We start from the raw sequence: 23,966 nt of genomic DNA, 5'->3' as shown, positions 1-23,966 counted from the left end.
GTCCAGGAGACACCCCTCAAAATAACCAGTAGTAACCCTGTCAAGCAGGAGGAAATTATTTCATGCCGGAGAAGTTAGCAGAAGTGACATTGTTACCAATGTTGGCCCCAAAGCCCCTCACTTTCCTTCAGGTGACTTAAACTCACACACTCATGTCACCCCTCAGTCCCCATGCTTGGGGAGACCTGCTCCAGGCAGGAGCAATGGCCAGGAGATCTGCAGACCCCCTTCCTCTGGGGAGGCCCGCTTTCCCCATCCATGAGTTACCAGGTTCATTCTTTAATTTCATCTCATGAATCTTATGTTTTTCATCTCATGAATTTCATTTCATGAATCATGAACCTTGGCTCAATGGAAACTCCATGAGGATGGGGACCACATCTGCCTTATGTGTATTTGTTTACCAGTACCTAGCACAGTACCTGGCACAGCGTTAAGTGCTCAATAAACAGCCCTAGAATGAAGGAACAGAGAGGAGGTGGTCTCAGAGGTGTGGGTAAGAACATGGGCTTTGGAGTCAGAAAAACCTTGTTCTAATCCCTGCTCTGCCACTTCCTGGCTGTGTGACCTGGGGTCAGTTACTTAACTTCTCTGAACTTCAGGTTCCTCATATATAAAAGGAAGATAATAATACCTCCTTCCCAGCCATAGTGTTGTGATCAGGGTTCAGTAAGAAAATATGCATCTTGCTTAACTCTGTTCCTGGCACATATAAGCATTTGATAAATGTGAAAGCAAAAGGATTGGTGTCAATCCACAAGAGACCCTGCAGGCCATCTGAAAGTCTTAAGACTTGGAGGCTCTTCTGGGTTCCAGGATAACATGGTGTTAGGAGGCTGTGTTCTGGAATCAGAGTTCCTGTGTTTATCCCATCTGGGCCAGCTTGGTCAAGTTCTACCCTCTCAGGGTTCCAGTTTCCCCATCAGTAAAACAGAAGTGTTGTTGATAACAGCAGCTACTACTCCAGGCTGCCCAGAGGGTTCAATGAAATCACCCATGTAAGGGTCACAGTGCTTAGGTGTTAAGCACCCCATAGATTGTAGCTATTGTTATTTTCCCAGAGATCGCCCACGCCAGCCCTTGTCTTTAGGAAGGCCATGCTTCCTCTTGGTTCTGAGCCACCATCTGAGCCGTGCTTACATCGTGCCAGCCTCATGCACAGCGCTTCACCTGCATCATCTCACTGACACGGTGCCAAGTCCCCTGGAAAGCGCACGCAGGCTCCCAGAGTGATGAGCACGCGGAGTTCACGAGTTCTGTCTCATCCACAGTTTATAACTGTGTAAGCCGATGTTGATAGGCAGAGACAACTCCGTCACGTCGCTGGGGTGGAAACCATTTCTGAGGCCGCTCTTTGCCAGCCTGGGGACTGCCAGCAACTCCACTGAGAGGGCAGAGGGCGGGGCGGGGCTCTGTGGAGGCCACGTGAAAGAGAACCGGATGACCGTCTGTCACCAGCCAAATGGAGATGCCAGGAGCCCTGCCAGGGCCCTCCATCACTGTCACAGGGATGAGAGGCTGCAGAGGTGGGGAACATACCTCTCAGCCCAAGGACGAGCTCGTGGACGTGGAGGGGGATGGGATGGGCATCGTGGCCAGGGGCAGCCTGCCCGGGATACAGGGGTCCCTCTCCTTTCTGGTTAGGGAACTCTGCCTCCCAACCTCGGTCCAAGGTCACCCCACACAGCTGACTACAGCAAGGCTGCCCCTGACCTGCTGGAACCAGAGCCCCAGGGTTCAGAAGAGCCACTGCCAGGCCAGCCCCGAACTGTGCTCTTCAGCAGAGAGAGAGAAGGGCTAGCGTGGTGCTCTGAAAGGAGCTGGATTAAGAGGACAGGATTTGGTCTCAAATTTTTGAGCTGCACACCTTTGGAAAGGAAAGTTACTCTCCTTCTCTGGCTTGTTTCCTCCCCTGTGGAAATGGGGGCTAAACAGAAAAGAGACCGTGGGACAGGTGTCGGGTTCTGATGCCAAGCAAGCCTCTATGAGACCAGAGACCATGGGCTTGAACCTGGCGAGACCTCCCCCCAACCCCCGGCCCCTGTGGCTAAGGAGTGAACAATGCACGCCTTGTGCTGGCTGATCTGTTTAAGCCAGGGGCTCTCCTTGGGTTTGGACATTGAAAAAAACAAAACAAAGCCTTGGGCAGGTCTAGGAGATGTTTCATGTCTGCATCCTGGACGGATCATCCCACTCTCCATCCTAAGCTCCCCCCGAAAGCAGTCCTCAGACCAAGGAGTTTGGAGAAACCTCGGGACCTCCATGGGGCAGCTGCTGTTAGCGCTGAAAAGTCAGGGAGGGTATATGACCTGGGGTCTTCCTGGGATGAGGATAAAGTGACAGAAACCTTCTGACTGGAAGAGACAGGATCCAGGAGAGAGACAACCCTGTTGGCTCCAAAGATGGATTGTTGGTGTGTTTATTATGAAAAAAGTCTGGCTTACAGCAGTTAAGTTCCTCAGTCTTTCAGAATCAGTACGTTGTGTCAATTGTGTGACAGATGGAAGGGTGCCTCAGCAAGCAGTCACCTGTCCCCTTCCCACCCACCCTCAGGGCTCACGAGCCTGCCCCCTTCTCTCTGCAGTTCTTCCTGTTCATCCTGATCATCTTCTTGGCGGAGCTCTCGGCGGCCATCTTGGCCTTCATCTTCAGGGAAAACGTACGTACTGGGCCCCGGGTGCTCCAGCCCCATTCATGGCCAGCCCCTCCCTCCCCAGAGGGTCTCACAGAGTCAGTGCCCTCTCATCCAGTAGTTCCAGCCCAAATCACAACCCACCGGCCCAGCAAGGCCCCACAGCCCAAAGAGAGACCCCAGTGAGCCTCTCCCTGCAAAGGCTTTTCCAGAAGGTCAGAGTCGGAGGGCCCTTAAGGGTCTCTGCTCTTCCCAAGCATCTGGTGCAACCCCACACCTGGTTCTAGAATCTTCCATTCCACACCTTGCCCAGCTGTGGCCCAGCAGTAGTCATCTGACAGTCTGAGGATAGTCAAAGAGGCTGTCCCTTGGGGCTTCCCTGGTGGTGCAGTGGTTGAGAGTCCGCCTGCCAATGCAGGGGACACGGGTTCGTGCCCCGGTCCGGGAAGATCCCACATACCGCGGAGAGGCTGGGCCCGTGAGCCCTGGCCGCTGAGCCTGCGCGTCCGGAGCCTGTGCTCTGAAACGGTAGAGTCCACAACAGTGAGAGGCCCGCCTACCGCAGAAAAAAAAAAAGAAAAGAGGCTGTCCCCCCAGCACAGAAAGTGTGCCATGCAGGAGAACAGGACAGAGCCCTCTTGGATGAGGCCCTGGCAAGTGGCGGTGGCATGAGGGGCGAGCGCCCCACTGTGGACCAGCCCTCCCTCTGGGAGGAGCTGCAGGGACGGCGGAGGTTCCCAGGTGGCCCTGGCCTCAGGCTTGCCGAGGCCCGTGTGGGTAGACTGCGTTTTCATGTTGGGGATCTGACGATGCAGGGAGGCCACAGGTCCTGGGGTTGGAGGTGAGGGCCTGCCCCAGGTTAGCTGCTTGGGAGGAGGTTCACTGGCACCCGGACCCTGAGGCCTTCCTCCTCCCTCCCCCGGAGCAGATCAGTGGAGAGGCTGGGGAGGGGAGCTGTATCAAGCTGCTGTAGGTCTCAGCCTGCCCCCTCCCTTTGCCTGCAGCTCACCCGCGAATTCTTCACCAAGGAGCTCACCAAGCACTACCAGGGCAACAACGACACAGACGTCTTCTCTGCCACCTGGAACTCTGTCATGATCACAGTGAGTGGCCCCAGGGACGCTGTGAGCATTCAGAGCCCCGATGCCCGGTGCAGCCAGTGTCTGGCCTCCAGAGCCCGCCTTGTTCATGTGTCTGCAGAGACATCAGTAATCAATCAGGCACTGATCCACCCAGTCCAGCCCGGGCCTCCGAGCCCTCATTCACACAGCATGCTGGCAGCCATTGCCCGTGCATCACAGTCCAGACTCAGGAGGAAACCTGTTTGCCCTCCCTGTCTTGAGTCCTCAAGCAATTGTAACGGTCATCGATGATAGTAATCATAGCAACTGTTTATTGAGTGCTAAGTGCCGGTGAGGTAGGAATGGTTACCACCACCCTCACTTTACAGATGAGGACGCTGGAGGCTCAGAGAAGCTGAGTGACTTTCCCACGTTTGCACAGGAGGAGCAGCCAACCCACACCTGGGTCTTGACTCCGCTCCAGCCCGCTGCTTCACAGTGGCCTTTGAAGTGGCTGTGTGTCTCTGCACCCTTATACCTGGGTCCAGCTCCCATCCCCCCCTTCTCTTTGCTCTCCTCCTAGTTTGGTTGCTGCGGGGTCAACGGGCCTGAAGACTTTAAGTTTGCATCAGTTTTCCGACTCCTGACTTTGGACAGTGACGAGGTGCCGGAGGCCTGCTGCCGGAGAGAACCCCAGAGTCGGGACGGGGTCCTGCTGAGCAGGGAGGAATGCCTCCTGGGAAGGGACCTGTTCCTGAACAAGCAGGTACCAGGCCCTGCTACCCCCAGGCAGGGGAAGCCTGTCCATCGGGGCTTGGGTGGCCAGAGCTGGGTGGGTGACAGTGTGGGCCCTGAAGGTCTGAAGGCACTCAGGGAATCCCATGGAAATGTTGGCTGTGATATGGGACTCCTGAACGGGGGCTGAGGAAGGCTCCATGCATGCTCCTGAGATCCAACCAAAAGGGGGAAAGGATGAGAATGTCAGACAGTCCATCAATGGCTGTGAGCATTCAGAGCCCTGATGCCCAGTGCAGCCAGTGTCTGACCTCCAGAACCCGCCTTGTTCACGTGTCTGCACAGACATCAATAATCAATCAGGCACTGATTGAGGAGCGGGCCTTTTGGCTGGGGTTCAGGGGTGACTAGGAGTTTTCCAGTGTTCCAGGTAGAACACTCCCTGAGCTTCTGGTAATGCAGGTGTCAGCAGCCAGAAACAGAATTACACAGTGGGAGCCCCTCCTCAGCCGTGCCTTTTATTTGGAGGGAAGCTCACCTTTGCCATGTGGGAGCACCTCCAGATCCCACGGGAGCAAGGTTTCCCTGACCTTAGTCTCCAGAGTCTGGGAAGCTCCTAGACTTCTTGGCTTCTTTTACAACCCAAGGACTTCATCTCAGTCTCAGAAGAAGCCCTTTCCCTTCCTGTGTGTGCCATCTCCGGGGGCTGCAAGGGCCCCTGCTATGCCTCCTCTGTGAGGCAGACAGTGCCCTTGACCTTGATCCCCCTTCCCACTGACCAGTCCCCGTACACCTCAGGGGTGTGTGTGAGACCAGACTAGGCAGAGCAGTGGGGGGAGAATAGGGTGACCTGAGCCCCACAGCCCTCGCTTGATTCGGCCTTTGATGAGGCTCTCATGGCAGAATGCCAGGTACAGGGGACACAGCAGGGGACACAGCAGGGGACAGCAGACAAGACCCCTGCTCCTGCGGGGCTTACAGTCTGGTTAGAGGGAGCAGACGATAAGCAAGCAGCCAACACATAGCAAGTCATAATTTCACAGGAAATAATAATTTTACTCTAAAGAAAATAAAACTAGATGATGGGCTAGAAGGGACTGGGGTGGGATGGGGGTGAGGCTCAAGTCAGGCCTCTTAGAGTCCCGGGGAGTGGGTGGGGGTGGGAGTTGGGCTGCGGCCTGACCCTGACTGTCTGATGAGACTTTCCAGCCTCAGCTTTGCCTCATGAACTCAGCACCCTCATCCCCTGCACCTGCTCATGTCATGTCCAAGGACTCATCAGGCCCCAAAGCCACATTCCTCCACCCCTTATGGTCCGGCCTCCCTGCACTGGGGGAGAGACCTAAATAAAGAAACAAAGGTCCTGGAATCAGGCTGCTATGAGCTGGGGGCAGGGGCAGCGCCCCAGGAGTTAGGTCTCAGCCGTGAGGAGAGGCTGCGGGGCGTGGGGGGATGTTTCAGGCTGTGATGTCAGGCAGACCTGGGCTGTTAGCAGCTGTGTCACCTTGGCCAAGACACACGCTCCGGACCTCAGATTCCCGACACAGTGGCAGAGACTGCTGGCTGCCCCCATGCTCGGTTCCTGCTTCCTCCTTGGAAAGGGGAGGTTTAGAGACCCCATGACCACCAGGTAAAGCCCCCTTTTCCAGCCTCCCTTGCAGCTAAGCCATATGACCCAGTTCTAGCTGAAGGGAGGTGAGCAGAGGCGATTTGTGCAATGGAGTCATGTCCTTAAGAGGAAGCACTGTGCCTGCCCCTCCTCCCCCACCAACCCCTGGCTGGTGGTGACAGCCATCTTGGTGACAGCCATCTCAAACCTTGCAGAGGAGGGTGGCCCCCTAGAATGTCAGAGCATCAAGGTGCCTGGGACACTGACAACTCCATGAAACAGAGCAGAGTTTGTCTTTATCAAAGACAAACAAACTTCTACCATTAGGACTGCCTGCTGCCCACAGCCAAGCTTCTATCCTAAGGCCACTTGTGAATTGTTCAGGGAGGCTTCCCATGGGCCCTGTTCTTTTAGGGCTTCATCCTGACATGCTTCCCATTTCTGGATTCATCCGCCATTATGATGCCTCCTTCCATCTCCTGGGTGTGGCTTTGAAATTGAAGTTCATCAGAGAGGTCCCTGTGGGGCTACATTAGTTCTTTACCATGACTCTTCCCCTGTTGCTCATGAGGATTCCCAGAGATTGACTTCTGGGATTCCTTTTCTGGGACACTAGCGTCCCTCCTGAGTGTTCTTCCCTTTTAAAAGCCTCTGCTGAGGGACTATTTCTATTTGATTTTTCTCCAAAGCCCACTTCCCTGAAGCCCGGGATGCATTTCTGAATTTGCCTCACATCCTCATCACAGTTTTGAGTCAGTGAACAACATGTTTGATTCCGAGGAGCTGAAAATCTAAACTAAAAGGGTTGAAGCAAATGGCAAGAATTCTGGAAGACAGTGGCTTCTCATATTTATCAGTGGCTCCATCATGTCAATCAAGGCCTAGTCTCTGTGATCCTTGTGGCCTTTCTTTGTGCTTAGTACTTCATGGTGGCAAAATGGCTGCCATGGGTCCAGACATCCCACCCACGTTGAAGACAGGAAGAAGGTGGCACCAGCTTCTTTCCCAGAAACCCCCATCAGACTTCTGCTTTGGTCTCACTGGCCAGGACTCAGTCGTATGGCTGTCAGGAGCTAAGGCAGAGTGCACTCATCTATGGGTGTTGAGTTAGTCCACCAGCCCTGTTTATCACTGAGTGCCAATGAAGAGAAATAAGGAAATCCCCAAAGGTGATCCATGATGAATAACCTGGCTCCTCCATTGGTATGAGTTGTAGCCACCATGGCAGCTTCTCCCGCTCATTCCTCAGCCTTCCCTGGGTCAAAATAGTCACCCAGACAAGTCAAGAATGTATTCCCCTACTGGAAAAAAAATATCAGGGAGTGTACCAGGAGATGGTGATCTTGCTAGACCTTGACTCCAGGCCAGTATGGTGACCACCAAGAGGAAAGCATCCATTTTTCCCACTTGTCAGCGTGGTCTTAAGTGTTCTCTCCCCACAGCATCGCTGTTTCTCTGCTTTATCCTCAGGGCTCCCCATCTGCTTCCTGGTGGGTTGTAACTATGGGTGCTGCTGTGTCTCCTCTAGACATAAAGTACTACACTCTCATCCTCCTGACGAGGGAAAAGCACTCCAGCCAGAGAGTGAGAGCAACCTGTTCAAAGGCCCTGGGGTAGGAGAGAGCATGGTGTGTTCCAGGGACCAAGCGAAGGCCAGTATGGCTGGATCACAGTGAATAAGGCAAGACTAGCTCAAAGCGAGGGTATCAGCAGGGCCAGACCATGCAGTGCTGACGGGCCCATGGCAAAGATGCCAGAAAAGCAAAGAAGCCCATGTCGAGTTCTACGTGGGGTTGTGTCCATGTTGGCACTCTGGCTGCTCAGCGGCCAGGGGTTAGAGATGGACCTGAGCGAACAGGATGGATTTTTACACTGGTCCCGGTGAGAAACAATGATGGGTTAGACCAGGGTGGTGGCAGTGGAGACGCAGAGAGGTGTATGGATCTGAGAAACGAATCAGGAGGTAAAATGGTGGTAGGCCGCCTTTGGGGGAGGCAGGGTGAGGCAGTGATGAGGGTGACTCCATAGGTCCTGGTTTGGGGGAAGATCTCAGATCTGGTCTGAGGCAAGCTGAGTGTGAGGTGCCTTTGGGACCTCCAAGCAGTGGTAGCCAGTGGACAGTTGGACTTAGAGGGCTCGGGGGAAGGTCCACGCTGGACGTATAAATGTGGGTGGCCTTTGTGCTGGCACGTCTGGCCTAGCTGCCCTCTTGTCAGATTAGGTTGGCGAGGGGCGACTGGTCCAGAGCCAAGGGTGGGGGGATGTTCTCTCTCTGCAGAGATGGAGGATGGGTGCTGGCGACAGCAGCACAGCTAGGGGACTCGCAGTCTGTGGGGCAGCCTGGGGAGAGATGGTCCCCTGCAGCGTCTCGCTGGGCAGGGTCAGGATGAGGGGTGGGCATCCATCCTGAGGGTGAGGAAGAGGTGATACCCAGGGCTGTAGGCAGCTCCGGGCCCTGAGCCAGGGACCCCGCCTGGGTGAGAGAGAACCGAGGCTTCCTGATGCAGCTCCTGGGAGCTTGGACTTCCCTCAGTGTAAATACGCTTCCCTGCCTCCTTGGGTGTGACCCTGAGCAAGTAGCCAGCTGCTCCCTCCCTTCTTTCCTCTTCCCCGAGGGGCTGGAATGGGGACTAAGTCCTAACAAGCACATGAGGGCACAGCAGAGTTCTGGCCAGAGCAGACACTCGCTAAGTGTTGGCGGCATCTTCCGTTCACCCCCTGCCCTCACTGCTCCCTCCGAGGGCGTCTCAGTACCAGGGCCTCCATCAGCCAACTGGTCTCCTCGATTCAGCCCAGGGACCCAAAGGGTCTTTGGTACCGCAGCCCAGCAGAGGGCAGATGAGCAGTTAAGGCCCCAGGTACCTCATCCACAGCAGATGAGGGATGCAGGGACATCTTCCCTCTGGGGACATCTCCCACCCACCAGCCCGGGTGAGGCACATAAAATCAACTTCAAGTTCAGGAAGGGATTTACTGCTCCTCCTGTCCCCTTGTAGTATAGGGGTGTGTGTGTGTGTGTGTGTGTGTGTGTGTATGTGTGGTGCATGGATCCCCAGGGCATCTGTGTGTGTGTGTATGTGTGTGTGTCTCATGCATGGATCCCCAGGGCGCGCGTGTGTGTGTGTGTGTGTGTGTGTGTGTCTCGTGCATGGATCCCCAGGGAGTGTGTATGTGTGTGTGTGTGTGTGTGTGTCTCCTGCATGGATCCCCAGGGAGTGTGTATGTGTGTGTGTGTGTGTGTATGTGTGTGTGTGTGTGTGTCTCGTGCACGGATCCCCAGGGCCATAGAGGGTAAACCCACACACCCAACTCTGCACTCAGACATTTCCCACCACCCAGGGGCACAGAGAGAGGAAGCATGGTCCTAACGGGACCGAGGGCTGGCTCCCTGCCAACCCTGTTCAACGTCCTTTGTCTGGAGCATCTCATTTTATCCTCACACAATCCTATGAAATAGTTAGCCTACATAGCCCCGGTTTCTGGATGGGGCAAGTGAGACCTAGAAGAAGTAAGTACAGGCCCACCTCAGAGATACTGCGGGTTCCATTCCAGACCACCGTGATGAAGAGAGGGACACGAATTTTTTGGTTTCCCAGTGCCTATAAAAGTTATGTTTACACTACACTTTATTAAGTGTGCAATAGCCTTATGTCTAAAAAGACAGTGTGCATACCGTAATTTTAAAATGCTTTATTGCTAAAAACACATGCTAACCATCATCTGAGCCATCAGCGAGAGGTAGTAGTGACGTCAAAGGTCACCGATCACAGATCCGGTACCACATCTAGTAAGAATGACACAGTTTGAAGTACTGCGAGAATTACCAAGATGTGACACAGAGACACGAAGTGAGCAACTGCTGTTGGAAAAATGGCACCAACAGACGTGCTTAACGCAGGGTTGCCACAAGCCTTCAATTTCTAAAAAAACACGATATCCACGAAATGCAATAAAACGAGCTATGCCTATCAGTTTGCCCAGTAAGCAAGTGGCTGGTGTAACCACCACTTCTCCCCGGGTTATTGGTGCTTCTTGTCTGGAAGGCCCCCAAACTGCATGACAAAGCCAGTGTTGGGGTAGAGGGGTGGTGTGCAGCAGTGGGTGCTGTCGTCGGCCCCGGGAGGCAGGTGGCAGCCAGAGGGGATGACGGGAGGCCAGAAGCCTCCTTCCCAGGCTCCTCCCTGTCTCCCTTCCCTTCCCTCCAGAGCAGGCCAGCTTTCTGCTGCCATTGCTCTACGTGTTGGGGTTCCGATGCTTTAAAAAGAGTTAAACAGACCAAGGGGGTTGGCAGTTTGAGTTCTGCCCTGACACGGGTCTGCAGGCGGATCCAAGATGGCCCTGGCCTGGCCAGGCGGATGGGGCTTCCCTGCCAGCTCTGAAGTTGCCTCCAGCCACTCTGGGTTCCTGACCAGCTGGCCTGTGGGAGGGCACCCTTAGGGCTCCGATCACACAGCCCTTAGCTGGGCTCCCAGTGGCACTGCTGAGACAAGGCCCGAGTTCAGCTAAGACCTTCTTCCCCTGTTGTTCTTGCCGGGACTGTGGTGTCTTAAAGCCCGGCCATGGCAAAGGCATTAGAAATCACCTGGGGCATCTGCTCATGACGTAGCTTCCTGGGCTCCACACCAGACCCCTGATCCAGAGTCTTGGGGGTGAGGCCTTGGCATCTGCATTGTTAACCACCTCCCAGATGATTCTGACACACCATCAGCCCCAAGAGCACTGTGGATCCAGGTCATCGTGCTGGAGGGGTCTGTTTATCTGGGTACATCCTATTTGCTGCTGAGTGCTCAAAGGCGGGCCTGTGGGAGCCTTCCCTGCCCAGCCCCCATCGGCCTCCAGCAGGAGGGTCTCATGCCATCCACCTGGCCACTCTGCCCAGATCACTTCCTGCTGTCCACCTGCCTGGGCACAGCCTCATGGGGCGTCATTTCCACTTCCGGCCAATGAGGCGGGGCTTCTGGGTGATTGACAATGGGTGTGAACACCCAAGAATCACCTAAGAATCACCCAAGAATCTCAACAGAGCTCAGAAACAGCCAGAGTCACCCAACAGGGACCAGGCATGATCCCCACACCCACCTGGGGGCTCTTCCCCTTGCAGGTCCTCTGGCTGGGCCCAAAGAATATACAGCTTCTCATAAAAGAAAGAAAATTCTCCCCCTTTAAAAATGCATTTCATTCAAGGCAACTACCGTGCATCAGTCTCTGGTCAGCATGGTGCCGGGGGAAGGAGCATGGGCGTGAAGATGACCCAGACGTGAGGCACCCAGGGTCAGATGGGGCTGAGGTCACGTGCTGGCAGCTCCTGGCTTTGCTCGCATGCCATCCCTCTCTTTCTCTTTCTGTCTTTCTGGGTCCATCTCTATCTCAGTCTGTACATCCTGAGGACTGCTTGAGAAAGCAGTAATAGCACAGGAGTTCAATCCATTTAGAAGGGGCCCTGTGGGAGCTGGGCTGGTCCTGGAAGGCTGCCTGGAGGAGGCGAGGTATGTGCTGGGTCTTGAAGAATGGGCTGTGTTTCCTTAGGGCAGAGGCTGCAAACCAAAATCCAGCCGCCAGGCTGGTAATGGGAAGGAGTAGAGAGGGTGGGTGAGGGACAATAGGGGATGGTGGCGACTGTGGTTCCCCAGGGAGCACCTGTCCCCAGGTACTGCCACATAGAAATGATGGCTTACCTCACTGGATCTTCTGATTTTATGAGAGAAGCAAGGAGCCCAGGTATGTATTGGAAATTTCCCAATATTCCAATCAGAAAAGAAGAAAGGGTCTGTGGCTGATTCGGCAGCAGTCAGGCTGGCAGTTTTCAGCCCGTCTTAGGGGCTGGAGGACCAAGAGGGTCTTTGGTGTATTGCTGCTAAGTGGCTGAGCTTATGGGCCTCCTGCCTCCTCCTCTCCTCCCCACCAAATTGTCCCAGCAGCGGTGTGACAGGGTAGGCCTGCTGCTGCCTGAGCTTTGGGGCCACATGCCAGTTCCCAGGCTTCACGCCCCAGTCCTGAGGCTGGCCCTTCACCTCTGTCCCTCCTTCCTGGCTATGGCTTTACCTCTGGTCCTTCCCTCCCAGGGCTGTTACACGGTGATCCTCAACGCCTTTGAAACTTACGTCTACCTGGCAGGAGCCCTCGCCATAGGGGTGCTGGCCATCGAGGTAAGTAAAGGCCCCCGCTTCTGTGGCTCCTCAGAAGCAAGACAGACACCTACACAGGGTCTCAGGCAGATCCCCCATGGCCTGCACCCCCAGCCTGCCTCCATCTCCAGGTCCTTAACCCAGGACCCAGTGGGTCCCCACTGCAGGGACGATGGGCAGGTAAGCCCAGCCGTGTCTGCCTGCTGCCTGCGAGTCAGCCTGGGACTCTGGACACATCTGAGCAAGTCTTCGGGCAGTGGGGATGGACAGGCCCTGAGAGTCACTGCCCTCACCCCTACCCATGGTCCAGAGTGAACTCTGACTGAAGGATCAACGCAGCTGATTTCAGGGAGGGGCTACAGCCTGTGCTTCTAGATCAGGCCCATTCTCTGTGGGGTGTTCAGGGCCTTCGGGGCCTTGAGAACCTCACAAGCGCACCTTGAGCCCCAGAGGTGAAGACAGAAGGGCCCTGAGCCCCCTCAAACGGAAGGCAGCCGCAGACTCTTGGAGCCACCACTAGGTGGCGCTTTGGCCAAAGGGCAGAGCTGCCCCCTTCCCTTCCTTCTACCATCCTCTCCCGATCTCAAACCCGCTGCCCTGGGAGGTTGGGCAGAGGGCTTTGCCCAGGCCCGCCCATCTCAAGAAGGGGGCTGCCAGTCTTCGGCCAGCCAGGAAATGAAATCAGGCCTCCCTATCCTCAGCCTTCCCCCTCCCACCTGGCACCATAAACATGGTCTTGCTTAGCTTCTTACTGTGTCCTACAGCCCTGCTTAGAGCAGTTTTGTGGAGACTATTGAGGATGGGGAGAGGGAGGGGTCATTCATTCATTCGTTCGTCAAGCAAAGATTGAGCCCCTACTGTATGCCAACGCTGTTCTAGGTGAACAAATCCTCTCCTAGGAGGAAACAATGAACAGGAAACACAAATCAGTACCAGACCCCCTGGGAAAACGCAGGCGTGGGTCCCCTGCAGGAAGAACATGGGCTTCTAGAGTTCACCTTCCAGCTCGGCCTCGCCCCACGCACAGGATGCCCGAGCCACAGTTTCCTTATCTGCAACATGGTGCTAAAAGCCTGCTCCTAGGGCACGGTGGGGCTTACAGGTGCTGGGGACTACGTGCCTCGCGTGTAATAGGGGCTCGCTAAGCAATGCCTATGTTCCTGACCTACTGCCCTCACACCCAGCCCACAAGCCCAGCTGTGGCCTCTGTGCCAGGCAGAAAGAACCCTGCTCTGATTCGGGGACCTTTACCGTATGCTTTGCCTCCACCCCACTGTCCCTCCTGGAGGTTCGGCCATGAGCCTGTGGTCTGTGGACTGCGCCTTGCGCTACTTGCAAGAGCTCTGGCACAGGGGCATCAGCCAGTCTGAAGAAATGGGCATCTCTGAGTCAGGGTCTCTGCACACCCCACTACCCCAGGGCCCTTAGACAGGTGCTCAGTGATTGTGCTCCTAGTTTGGAGAAGGGCTGCATCTTCCTTGTCTATTAGTAACAATCCTGGTAACTTCTAATTAAGCATCTACTGTATAACAGGCCTCATTACATCGTTAATTGCCTTAGACTTCAATCTCACCTCCTTCCTGTGAGTTGGAAGGAGGCGAGTGCAGGGGCTAGGAGCATGGTCTCTGGAGTCAGAATACCTAGACTCCAAGCCTGGATCCTCCATTTGTAGCTGTGTGACCTTAGGTGGGTCACCTGACCTCCCTGTGTCTCACTTCCTGGTCTGCGAAAATGTTTCAGAGACAGCACTTAGAACCGTGCCCGGCACATGGTAGGCTCTTGATACATACTCAGGCCCAGAGAAGGGAACTGAGTATTGGCCCAAGTTTGCTGCTGGCAAATAAGGCAGCTGGATTTGAACCCATGTTCAAAGCCCCCTTCTTTTCATGACTACACGGCATGAAAGGGACCAGTGACTGGCAAGAGGGGCTTGCCCCCAGGGCAGTGTCAGGAGCGCCAGCAGCAGGAGTGCTCTAAGAGTGATGGGTGAGCCCCCTCCCTGTCCCAGAGCAGACAGCCCCTTCTCGTGGGGGAGGGACAGCCCCCTGGAGGGCTGTGAGCCCAGCCTGACAAGCAAACCCCTACTTTCTTTGCAGCTTTTTGCCATGATCTTTGCCATGTGCCTCTTCCGGGGCATCCAGTAGAGGGTGTGGCCTGAAGATTGAAGACTCACCCCACCCACCACTGCCCAGCACCCAATGCCCTCCCCTCTCCCTCACCCCTGCCCTCTTGGCCCCGGGGGAGGAGGTGAGGCCATGATGAGTGGCCAGGAAATGGGGCAGAGGAAAATAGCTATTTTTTTAACAAAAAAAAATGAAGGCAAAAATATGGACTGATGTAGCCCATCTGGACTCCGGAATGGGTGCCATGGGGTTCTCCGCGGGGGCCCAGGCACCTGAACCCAGGATGCAGTCTGCACTAGAGACCAAAGCAACACCAGGGCCAGGCCCCCTCCTTGGTGCAGCCAGATCTGGCAGCTCGGGACCTGGGCCCTCAACTCACAGCTTCAGGATCTGGTGCCAAGGAAGTAATAAGGATTTAGGCAAGAAGGAGGCAAAAGAAAACTGTGGAGAAAGGTTGGCAAAGCCCAGGGGCCCCGAGGAGACCTGGTCACCGTGTCCTTGAGGACTTGGAACCTACTTGGAGCCCCTGGTCCTCCGAGGATGGAGTTGTCCCTGCTTCAGCCTGGGGCCAAGAGTGGGCTGCAGATGCTGGATCCAAGGATGACCCAGCCGGTAGGGTCCGTGCTTCCCCATCTGTTGGAGCAAATAATCTGGAAAGCCCAGAGAGGAGCAGTTTCTCATCCACAGTCACACAGCACATGTGTGACAGTTCTGAACAAGAACCCCGCCATCCCCAGGCTGCCTGTCACTCCTTCCAAGGCTCTGTTGGTCCCAGCAGACCTACTGCTCACACCCCTCGCTGGCCTCTGCATCCTGGTTTCCCCAGAAGCGAGCGGGCAAGCTGGTCAGGAATTGCCTCTTCCCGGCTCCACAGCTAAGAAAATTCTGGACTCTGCCCTCCCTGCCACCTCCCCACACTTTTCTCTAAGTCCCAGGAACACACACATGCACACACACCACAGCCCGTTTTCTACACTGCCCACCTTTCCTCCACCAACTCCACCAATTCCCTGGCCCCCAGGGCTGGAAGGGCTGGAAGGAACCCCCAAGATCATCTGGTTCTCCTCTCCTCACTCAGAACTGCCACTCAGATGTCTTCTACAAGATCCCTGCCAAGACTTCTCCACCTTCTTCTTGCACACCTCCAAGGACGGGGAGCTTACTACCTCCCAAGACAGGCTTCTCTTTGGACTGCTCTGACTTTAGCACCAGCTCAATACACGGAGGAGGTTTCTGTTTTTCTGTGGTTCTGTCCATGGCATCCCACTTGCTCTCTCTCCTTCCCGAAGCGTTAAGGCCACACGTTGTCCCCCCGAGCCCCGTTATTTCCGGGCTAAAGAACCCCAGGGCACCTCATCATTTCTGCTGTGACACGGTTTTCCTGTCCCTTTGCTGTCCATAGCACATTTCTGAGTGTTTCCTCCAGGATCTGGCAGGGAGAGGTTTCCCCACAGACTCACACCCACACAGCACCCACAAATCAGCCCCTCATATGCAGGTCTCAAATTCTAGACCAGTGTTAGCAACTGTATTGCAAGACGCCTTGACCCTGACCAATCAGGAATGGCTGCCAGAGGAGAATCTGAGGCTTAGTCTGGGCTCAGTGGGGGAGGACAGTGTAATCTTGATTAGTGATGTCTGCCAAACAGCTCAAGCTTGTTGAGGGATGGGTGTGGAAGGGACAGTATGGTGCCTGCTCTCCTCTTTCCATTGTCCCTCTTCAGGGTCTGGGAAGAGCCCATTCTATCTCAAAGGCCCTGTGCCAGCTTCCAGCCTCCCCTCCAGCTTTCCAGCCACTGGGAGACACAGCAGCGGCCTAGAGCCCAGTGCTCCCCTGCTCTGCCACCAACCCCCTTCTGAGATGCAGCCAGAGCTCTGTGCCTGCTGTAAAGATTTCGTTTGACCCTCCCCTCATTTCTCCCCTTCCCCCTTGCACTCACCCTGCTGTCCCCACCAGTCCTGGCCCATTGTGGGCTGGGTCTTTCCATATTGTCCCTGTATCAGTCTGCCCTGGCAATTCCATAAATGATGTTATGAACTCCCTAGCGACTGGGCAACCCCAGGACCCAGGGGGCCGTGCAGCTTGTACCCCAGCGCAGGTCTCTAGACCACTCACTAATTGGCTCCAACTTCCTGGCAGAGGCAAAGGGCTGGCGTGTGGTTGACAAAAAAAAAAAAAAAGGCTGGCTAGGTAGGGCTTAGGGTCAAATTGGGCAGCTGTGTGACTTCGGTCCAGGGGTTCCCCAGGCATCAGGGCCCCATCTGGTCCCCACTGCCCAGGAGAATCTGGGGCCTTCAAGGTAAGAAGAGCCGGGCATCGGGCACCACCCCCTCCGGGCCCCCGAGAAGAAAGGCTGGTCGTGGAGGAACACCTGGGTGAGGCGGGTTTGAGGGCATATGTAAGACTCTCATCCCCAAGGGCTCTCCAGAAAGGGGCCAAGGAGTCCGGATCTGCCCCCGCTGATGACACTCTGGGGCTGGAAAGGGGAAGCAGGCGTCTCTGCTCTGTAGCATTAATGCAGGCTGGTAGCTATTTGCAAGGCTCCCAGTGGCCATTCTGAGGGGGCACGAGAAGGCAAAGGCCAGCGGCAACAGCCCCTAATAGGTGCAGATGGCAATTTGGGGCTGCTGGAGGAGGCGGGAGGGTAGGAAGTCTCTGTGCTGAGACTTCCTGACCCTGCTAACAGGCCAGGTGCCAGGGGAGACCTTGCACTTGGTCACATACCCCGCCCAGCACCAAAGGCCACCTTCCCTGCTTAGTGGCTGGGCACTGGGGCCCCTCCCCAGCCTCCCTTGTCCCCTCTCTCCTCTCCATGCCTAAGGGGCCCAGACAGGATCCCCCAAACCGGCCAAGGCCCAGCACCCCCATCTCCCTAGAAGCCCCCTCTTCCCCTCCCCGGTGGGTCCTATGTCGAAAGTCTATTTTGAAAACTCTAAGTGTTCCTTGCGGTAGGTAGCAGAGCTAATTTATCAAGTTTATTTCCTGTGAGCTTCCCTTTTTTATATTCTAGATCAAGAGGAGTTTTTGTAATATAAAGCAGGGCGCCCACACTGATAGTTTTGCACTGGTTTTTGTGACTGTTTCTTACAAAAAGAGAAAGGAACGAAGAATAAATAGTGACCGTGAGGAAAGGTGGTCTTGGTTTGCGGGCGGGGTGGGGAAGCTGGGCCGAGGCAGGAGGCTGGCAAGTGAATCGGGGAAGGGGCATTCTGGGTTCTCCCAAACCCTTAGGAGGGACGGAACCAGGACAGCATCGTCCCGGCAGGCCCGCATTACCACCGCCGGGGACAAGGTCCTGCCACCCTCCCTCAGCTTGGCTGGCTCAGCCCCCGCGGACGCCCGGCACAAAGCCCGGCTCCAGCGCCCGGACTTCCCTCTGCCCTGCTAGCCTCCCGGGGGAAATCTATCCGCCAAGCCCAGCGGTCATTAGGACGGACCATCCACCGCTTGGCGGCATGCTAGCCAGGCCTCAAGAAGCATGGGTCAGCTCAGAGGACATGCCTTGGCTTGGGGGCACTGCCCAGCAGCTAGTACCACTTCCCAAAGGCTGCCGTGGCTCTGGGCCTGCCTGGGGCTCGGCGGTTGGGGGCAGGATTCTGCGAAGAGGCACGAACTTCAGCCTCGAAAGATGGAGGCCAGGAGAGGACAGCCCCTCCTTAGTGTCTAGCCTCCCTTCCGCTCGGCCGTGGTTACCAGCAGCACAGCCTTGGGCGCCCAACCCGCTGGGCCTCTCTCCTCGGCTGTGTTAACAGCGGCGGTGCCGTGCTCCACTGGGCACAGGCTGTGTCCCTGGACGTGTGGCTGCAGGGACAGCTGGGCACGCGGGAGGGCAGCGAGGCCCAGCGCGGGCAGGGCCCGGGCCCAGGGCGCAGCAGCCAGAGCTGGGCTACACCTAAGGACCAATCATCTCACCCCCTAAACGCTCTTTTCCAAGACGGGAAGCAAGTCTGGGGCCGGGGCTGCTTCTCTCCACGTCTGTCCCCAGGACATGGGGGCTGCCATTCCTGGGGTGCCGGAGGGAAGGGGGGCATCGGTTAAAGGACTCACGGGGGGCACACAGGCTGCTAGGCCTGCAGGGGTCTTCATCCCTGAGGGAGCCAGCTGTTGGCCTCCTCCAGGGCATTTGATGGGGGCTGGGCATGAGAGGAGGCGGCTTGCTGAAATATTTCTATTTTTTGCCCCTGCTGAGCTTGAAGGGCACCCAGTCCTACCCAGCCGGGCCTCAGAGGCACCCCAGGCCAGAGGGCCAGAGGGCAGCACCCTGGGGAGGGGGGTAAGGAGGCTGAGTCAGGTGCACCTCGGACCCTGGAGGACACGCCAAGTGATGAAGACATGCTTCTCTCTCTTCCTCATCCACAAACCCCGTCACTTACAGGTGGCCGCCATCTGGGGTTACCCGGGTGTCCATCTGTCAGGGCCGGCCTGTGGCTGAGGCCCTTGGCAGACTCTGGACCCAGGCCCGTTGGGAGAGGGGGCACCTAGGGGCCTTCAGGAGCTGGGTGGGGGCAGAGCAACCAAGAGCGAGGCCCGAGGAGAGGTCGTGGCGGCCGGGCCTAGCACAGGGCCCTGCGACCTGCAGCCCACCTCACAGAAGGCGGAAGGGGTGGTGCCAGGGGTCAAAGGCGGACCCCCGCCTGCCAGCCCGCAGCTGCACTGTGTGTTTAGGGGGCAGAGGGTCTCCTACATGTGGAGAGCGCCCGCATGGAAGGGAAGGGGCCCGGGGTCAAATTCGAAGGTTTTCCAGGCATGAGCAGAAGCCAAGTTCAGCTGCTTGGGCACTAGACTGGCTGGGGGCCTGGGCGAGAACAAGGAGGCAGTCCACAGCCTCTCAGGAAAGAAGCGTCTTGTGACAGAGGGGCAGGAGCCTGGCCTTGGCTGGATGCCTGTGACTCAGGCTCTTCCTTGAGCATCTGTCCAGGGGATCCAGAGGCCGAGAGACCCATGAAGAGGAAGCGTCACTGTGTGGGGGGAAGGATGAGGTGCAGAGGCTCCATCCCTCCCCAAACCTGAGGGCCCAGGAGGAGAGGAAGGCGGCCACTCCTGCCTGCCTGGGGCAGGGTCCTTCCTGCCTTCCGGAACCAAAGGGAGCCCAAGGTCCCCAGGCCTCCCTGCCCCAGAGGGGCCCCTGGCCCGGCGGGCGGCTACACTTTCTTGGGTTTTCGGCCGACTTGGTAATAGTAGTAAACGCAGATGGCGACAAAAAGGAGGCGGCTGGCCAGGAGCAGCAGGATCCCTAGGGACACGAGGCCCGTCTCGGCTAGCGTGGCAGTGACCACTGTGGGAGAGAGGCCAGGAGGGGACACAGGTCAGAGGTGGGGATATCCCTTACCCACAGCACGGGATGCCATGGGCCCCAGGGTGGCTGCCTGACTGGCCCCCGCCCTGAGCTGGGGCATCCTATCAGCTGCCTAACCACGGCAGGTATGGGGGGCGATCATGTGGGCAGAACTGGGTGTGTGCCATCACACAAGTGGGTCCACAAGTGAGCAGTGGATTGTGGGTGCACGGGTGTGTATGCAGGAGGATACAGGCACATACCAGCTGCGTGAGTACAGGTGTGCAGGTGTACAGGTCAACCCAGCCACAGGAGTCCCTCCCCCTCGCACAGGTTTTCATCACTTCCCAGAAAACAAGTGGCAAGAGTTGGGAGGCCAGGGGCCAAGCTGCCCTCACCCTGTACCCCATCAGCCTCCCCATCATTGCCCACCTCAGGACTCACCCAAGAACTGGACCGAGAAGTAGCAGGCTTCGGTGAGCAGAGTCCATCGGATGATGACCTTCTCAGCCGTGTAGAGAGCGTTCCACATGATCAGGGAGATGCCTGGGGTGGGGGACAAAGAGGGGAGTGGGGGGCGGAGTAGCCTGATCCACCCGCCCCCTTGGGGGACGGGCAGGGGGCCTGGTCCTCCTCCCTTTGACAAAGTAGCCAGGATCCCGGACATGCCCTGCCCCCACTCCCACTGCTCAAATTAAAACTCATCCGTCATCCAACCTGACCCATAACCCCGTAACACTAGCTCCCCATCGCGTGGCTGAAGGGACTGAAGCTGTCGCAGTCCCCACCCCCCAACCCCACCCCAGAGCTACTGGCGCTGGCCCTTGAAGGTGGAGTAGAAGTGAAACTGGCACAAGGCTTGGGAAACTGCGTGGCAAAGTCGTGGAGGCCTTCTGAAACCGGGGACTGGTCCTCAGGAGGTGCGGCTGGAGTCCGGGGCCCACCATGGGATGTGGGGGAGGGAGGTTTGGAAGGTAGGCTGGATCCACCCCACAGATGACCCTGCATATCAGAGACCGGAAGGAGCTGGGACTTCAGTCTGCGGGTAATAGGGAGCCATAGAATGTTTTGGAGGAGAGGAGGGACAGCCCCAGTGCTGGGTTTTAAATGCTGTCGTTTAGCTTCCTAACAGGCACTGCTGCGTGTGACTCAGGTTGGAGAGGAAACAGAAGTGGTTCAAATGGGCGGTCCAAGGGCGAGGGTTTTACAGACACTGTGTTGATTTTGCCTCCTCCTCTGGGCTGTGAGGCCCTGGAGGGCGGAGCCTGGGCTTCTTTCATTTCTCTACCCCAATGCCCAGGTGGTGCACTGCACACAGCAGGCACTCAATAAGTGCTTTGTCCCAGATGATGGCCAAGACAGTCCCAATCCCCTGGGGACATTCTACCAGTGGCCACGAGATGGCAGCACACACCCAGCAGAGACAGACTTGTTGGCTGAAGCGTGGGTTCTGAGAAGGGGAGCCCCTGCACAAAGAAGCCTCCCCATGTTCCCTCAGCCCCTATTGGTCCCTCGGCTGCCTATCACCTCCCCAGAGTCTGCCCCAGCAATACTCACTGAGGAGGGCGCCGCCATAGAGGCGGATGGGGGTCTTGCTGGTCACCTGCGCTCCGTCAAAGACTGCATCATAGAGCTGGTCGGGAAAGGTGAGGGCCTGCGGACAGCGGGCGGGAGGCTCAGGGTGAGGGGCTCACTGTGGAAACTTCCCCTGGACATGTCCTTCCTTTCCCCAGTAGCAGTCCAGGGTCAGGACACTGACTGCCCCCGACCCCTCCCTACCAGGACAGAAGATCTGAGGTTCCAGTGACAGGAAGTGGGACCAAGGACCATGGGAGCTAGGATGCTCCAGGGCAGGGCACAGGTGGGGATAAGCGTCAGGAGAACAGGTCATGGAGGCAGCCAGAGAGTCTGGACAGATGGGGCTTCAATATGATGGCTGTGTGGAGAAAGGCAGCCGGGGTCCCAGGGCAGGGGAGGGGGCCAGGTCCCAGGGGTGGGGCAGGGACTCACCATGATGGCTATGCCGGAGAAGAGCACAGCAGAAACAAACTGCCAGAGCCTGGGGAGGCGTGGAGAGGAAGGTCAGAGCCAGACCCCTTGCTGCCACCCCAGGCCCCACAGGACCCTTCCCTCTCCAGCCAAGATGCCCAGGGATGGCTGGTCTGGGGGAGGGAATTTGACGGGATGGAACCAAAGACAAGACTACACAGGGGCAAGGCTGATGAGCCCCTCCCCCTAGCCCTGCCCCCCACCAAACTCGTAATGCTCACCTGAGGCCCAAAGGCTCCCGAACAGCAAACTTCATCTCATTGCCCAAGACCTGGCTGATCTGTGGACACAGAGGGGTCAGAGGCAACCAGGCTGAAGGCAGCTCTGCCTGCCCAGTCTACTCACCCCCTCCCAGAGACCCCTGGATGCCCAGGTGGTTCTGCTTAGCCAAAGGGTCACCCAGGCTGGGAGGGTCACACTGAGGCACACCCTCTCTTCCTCCTCTTGACACCGGGGCTTATGGGAAGCTGAAAATACAGTGGCTGAGGATGAAAGCTCAGAGGTCGGCCAGATGTGGGCTTGAAGGCTGGCTCTGCCACTTATTGGTTTGGCCCTGGGGAAGTCCTTAACCTCGCTGAGTCTCAGTTTCCTCATCTATTAAATGGGTTAATAACTGACCCTACATCTCCCAGGGTAAATAATGCTTATAAAGTAGCTGGTGCCATAACAAGCAAATAATAAGCACTCAACTAATTCTAACAATCCATTTTCATTATTGCTACTACTCCTCTGACATATCCATTAGACTTCTAGAAAATATGAGCTAAATCTGGGTGCTCCCTGCAGCTGTAATGGGTCTCAGCTATTCTTCTCCCCAAACAGTGGGCCAGATCTGCCTCCCCAAATTGGTGCTCAAGGCAGACGCCCATGTGGCTGGTTCAAGGCCCCTCCTCCGAGCTCTACCCACCTTGGAGCGGTGGACCTCCCCATCGTCATCCTCCCCGCCCACGCCGAGGATCTTGCGGGTCTTCAGGCGGCTCACAAGGTCCGTCTGGCTGTGCTTCTTCATGAGAGGTGGGGGCTGCTTGGCTGCCATCTTGTCCTGGAGCCCGACCTCTGTAGGAGGGCTGCAGCGAGACACCAGCCTCAGCCACGGGTCCTGCCCAGCTTCTAGATCTCAGAGGGCAGCCAGACCCCAGCCCAGGGCCTGGGGAGGCCTTCCCCTCAACCTGGGGCAGCAGGTGGACACTGGAGGAGGAATCTGAGGGCCCAGGTTCAGTACTGGGCTCCCTAACCACCCGACTGTGTGATTAAAAGGGTCAAGTCACTGCCCTCTCCTGGCCTCAGCTTCCTCATCTGTAAAATGCGTTAGGGCAGATGGTCCTAAGGCCTTCCAGCCGTCTGGCCTAAGTGGATGTGGCACACCCCAGACGACCAGGCCGGAGGGAGCCTTACCGACAGCCCTGGAGGAGGTATAGGCCCAGGACAAGGCATTCAGGCCTGGATAGACTGTACCCAAAGGTTCCTGGGGGTAGGGGGCAAACTGGGGTCTGGGTCAGCCTTGCCAGAAGAGGGAAGGGTCTACCCAAGCCTGGGTAGGGCTCCTGAGTTCTGGAGTCCAGGCCGCCATTGAACTTTTGCCCAGACAATTCCCCTGCCCAGCAAGCCCTCCCACCCACCCTCCCAGACAACCTCCCTCTAACCTGCCAGAACTGAAAACAAGGGGAGCGGGTGACCCCAGGACCCAGCTGAGCCAGAGGAGGGATGGCCAGGAGAGTTGGCAGGGCTCTGTGGCAGCAGTTTGGGCCTTGCCCCTCCCTGCTCTCCCCTCACCCCCCCTAGGTCTGCCCACGATCCTTGATGGCCCCCAACCTCCAGCCTCCCCCCAGCTCCACCTCAGACCAGCTCTTGAGCACCTACTGTGTGCCGGGCAGTGGAGACGCTGATGTGAGTTGAGTGGCCGTCCTGACCTTCAGTCAGCACAAAATCTATGTGGAGGAGACGACAGTGTAAATCACAGTGAGGTAAAGGCTTCCAGAAGCTGGCCCTGAGGGGGCTCCTCTGATCACAGCCACCCTGCAAGGTGGGTACTATTTACACCCATCATACAGATGAGAAAACCAAGTTCAATGAGGTTCGATAGAAGACCGGATTGAAAAATGGTAGTATCCCCACCCTATCACGTGCCGCACCAGTGCTAGGTGCTTCCCATATCCGTGCACCTCTTTCCCACCCACAGCTACTCTCCAGCAAGGTAGGAAAACCACCCCCGATAACAGACAAGGCTCAGAAGTTGCCTGTCCCTCAACCAGGGACCTGAGGTGGGCTTGCTGGACCCCCCAACCAGGCATCAGACTCAGGTCTTTGTGTGGCCCCCAGCAAGTCTCACCCTCTCAGCCCCAGCCAGAGGCAGGGC

At 56.8% G+C, this 23,966-nt stretch overlaps 2 protein-coding genes across 6 annotated transcripts in view; one reads left to right on the top strand and one right to left on the bottom strand.

The window, feature by feature from the left end:
- TSPAN18 (tetraspanin 18) overlaps positions 1-15,314 on the top strand; it is a 187,860-nt gene extending 172,546 nt beyond the window's left edge. For all 5 annotated transcript variants that reach the window (XM_060105395.1, XM_060105396.1, XM_060105392.1 and 2 more), the window contains 5 exons: positions 2,585-2,659; positions 3,637-3,735; positions 4,277-4,459; positions 12,100-12,183; positions 14,259-15,314. In XM_060105395.1, coding sequence (XP_059961378.1) covers positions 2,585-2,659; positions 3,637-3,735; positions 4,277-4,459; positions 12,100-12,183; positions 14,259-14,306 — 489 coding nt within the window. In that variant the 3' untranslated portion in view covers positions 14,307-15,314. The remainder of the gene's footprint in view (positions 1-2,584; positions 2,660-3,636; positions 3,736-4,276; positions 4,460-12,099; positions 12,184-14,258) is intronic.
- Positions 15,315-17,309: 1,995 nt separating this feature from the next.
- Positions 17,310-23,522, bottom strand: TP53I11 (tumor protein p53 inducible protein 11). Its single transcript, XM_060105397.1, has 7 exons — positions 23,471-23,522; positions 22,518-22,677; positions 21,832-21,890; positions 21,572-21,620; positions 21,119-21,215; positions 20,006-20,107; positions 17,310-19,561 (listed from the first exon to the last, which is right to left on the bottom strand). Exons 2-7 carry the CDS (start codon positions 22,644-22,646, stop codon positions 19,428-19,430), a joined length of 570 nt encoding a protein of 189 aa, XP_059961380.1. The 5' UTR covers positions 22,647-22,677; positions 23,471-23,522; the 3' UTR covers positions 17,310-19,427.
- Positions 23,523-23,966: the final 444 nt, after the last annotated feature.

The sequence above is a fragment of the Mesoplodon densirostris genome, chromosome 7 (genome assembly GCF_025265405.1).
Source record: "Mesoplodon densirostris isolate mMesDen1 chromosome 7, mMesDen1 primary haplotype, whole genome shotgun sequence".
In the NCBI taxonomy this organism is placed as follows: Eukaryota; Metazoa; Chordata; class Mammalia; order Artiodactyla; family Ziphiidae; genus Mesoplodon; species Mesoplodon densirostris.
The sequence above is the reverse complement of the archived record's forward strand: the minus strand, read 5'-3'. Positions and strand labels throughout refer to the sequence as shown.

What these genes read in the sequence shown, in the direction of transcription:
- TP53I11 (XM_060105397.1), bottom strand. Translation starts at nt 22,646, where the DNA reads ATGGCAGCCAAGCAGCCCCCACCTCTCATGAAGAAGCACAGCCAGACG. An exon ending in GGGAGGTCCACCGCTCCAAG is followed by an intron (nt 21,891 to 22,517) that starts GTGGGTAGAGCT and finishes CTGTGTCCACAG; the next exon opens with ATCAGCCAGGTCTTGGGCAA. An exon ending in CTTCTCGGTCCAGTTCTTGG is followed by an intron (nt 19,562 to 20,005) that starts GTGAGTCCTGAG and finishes TCTCTCCCACAG; the next exon opens with TGGTCACTGCCACGCTAGCC.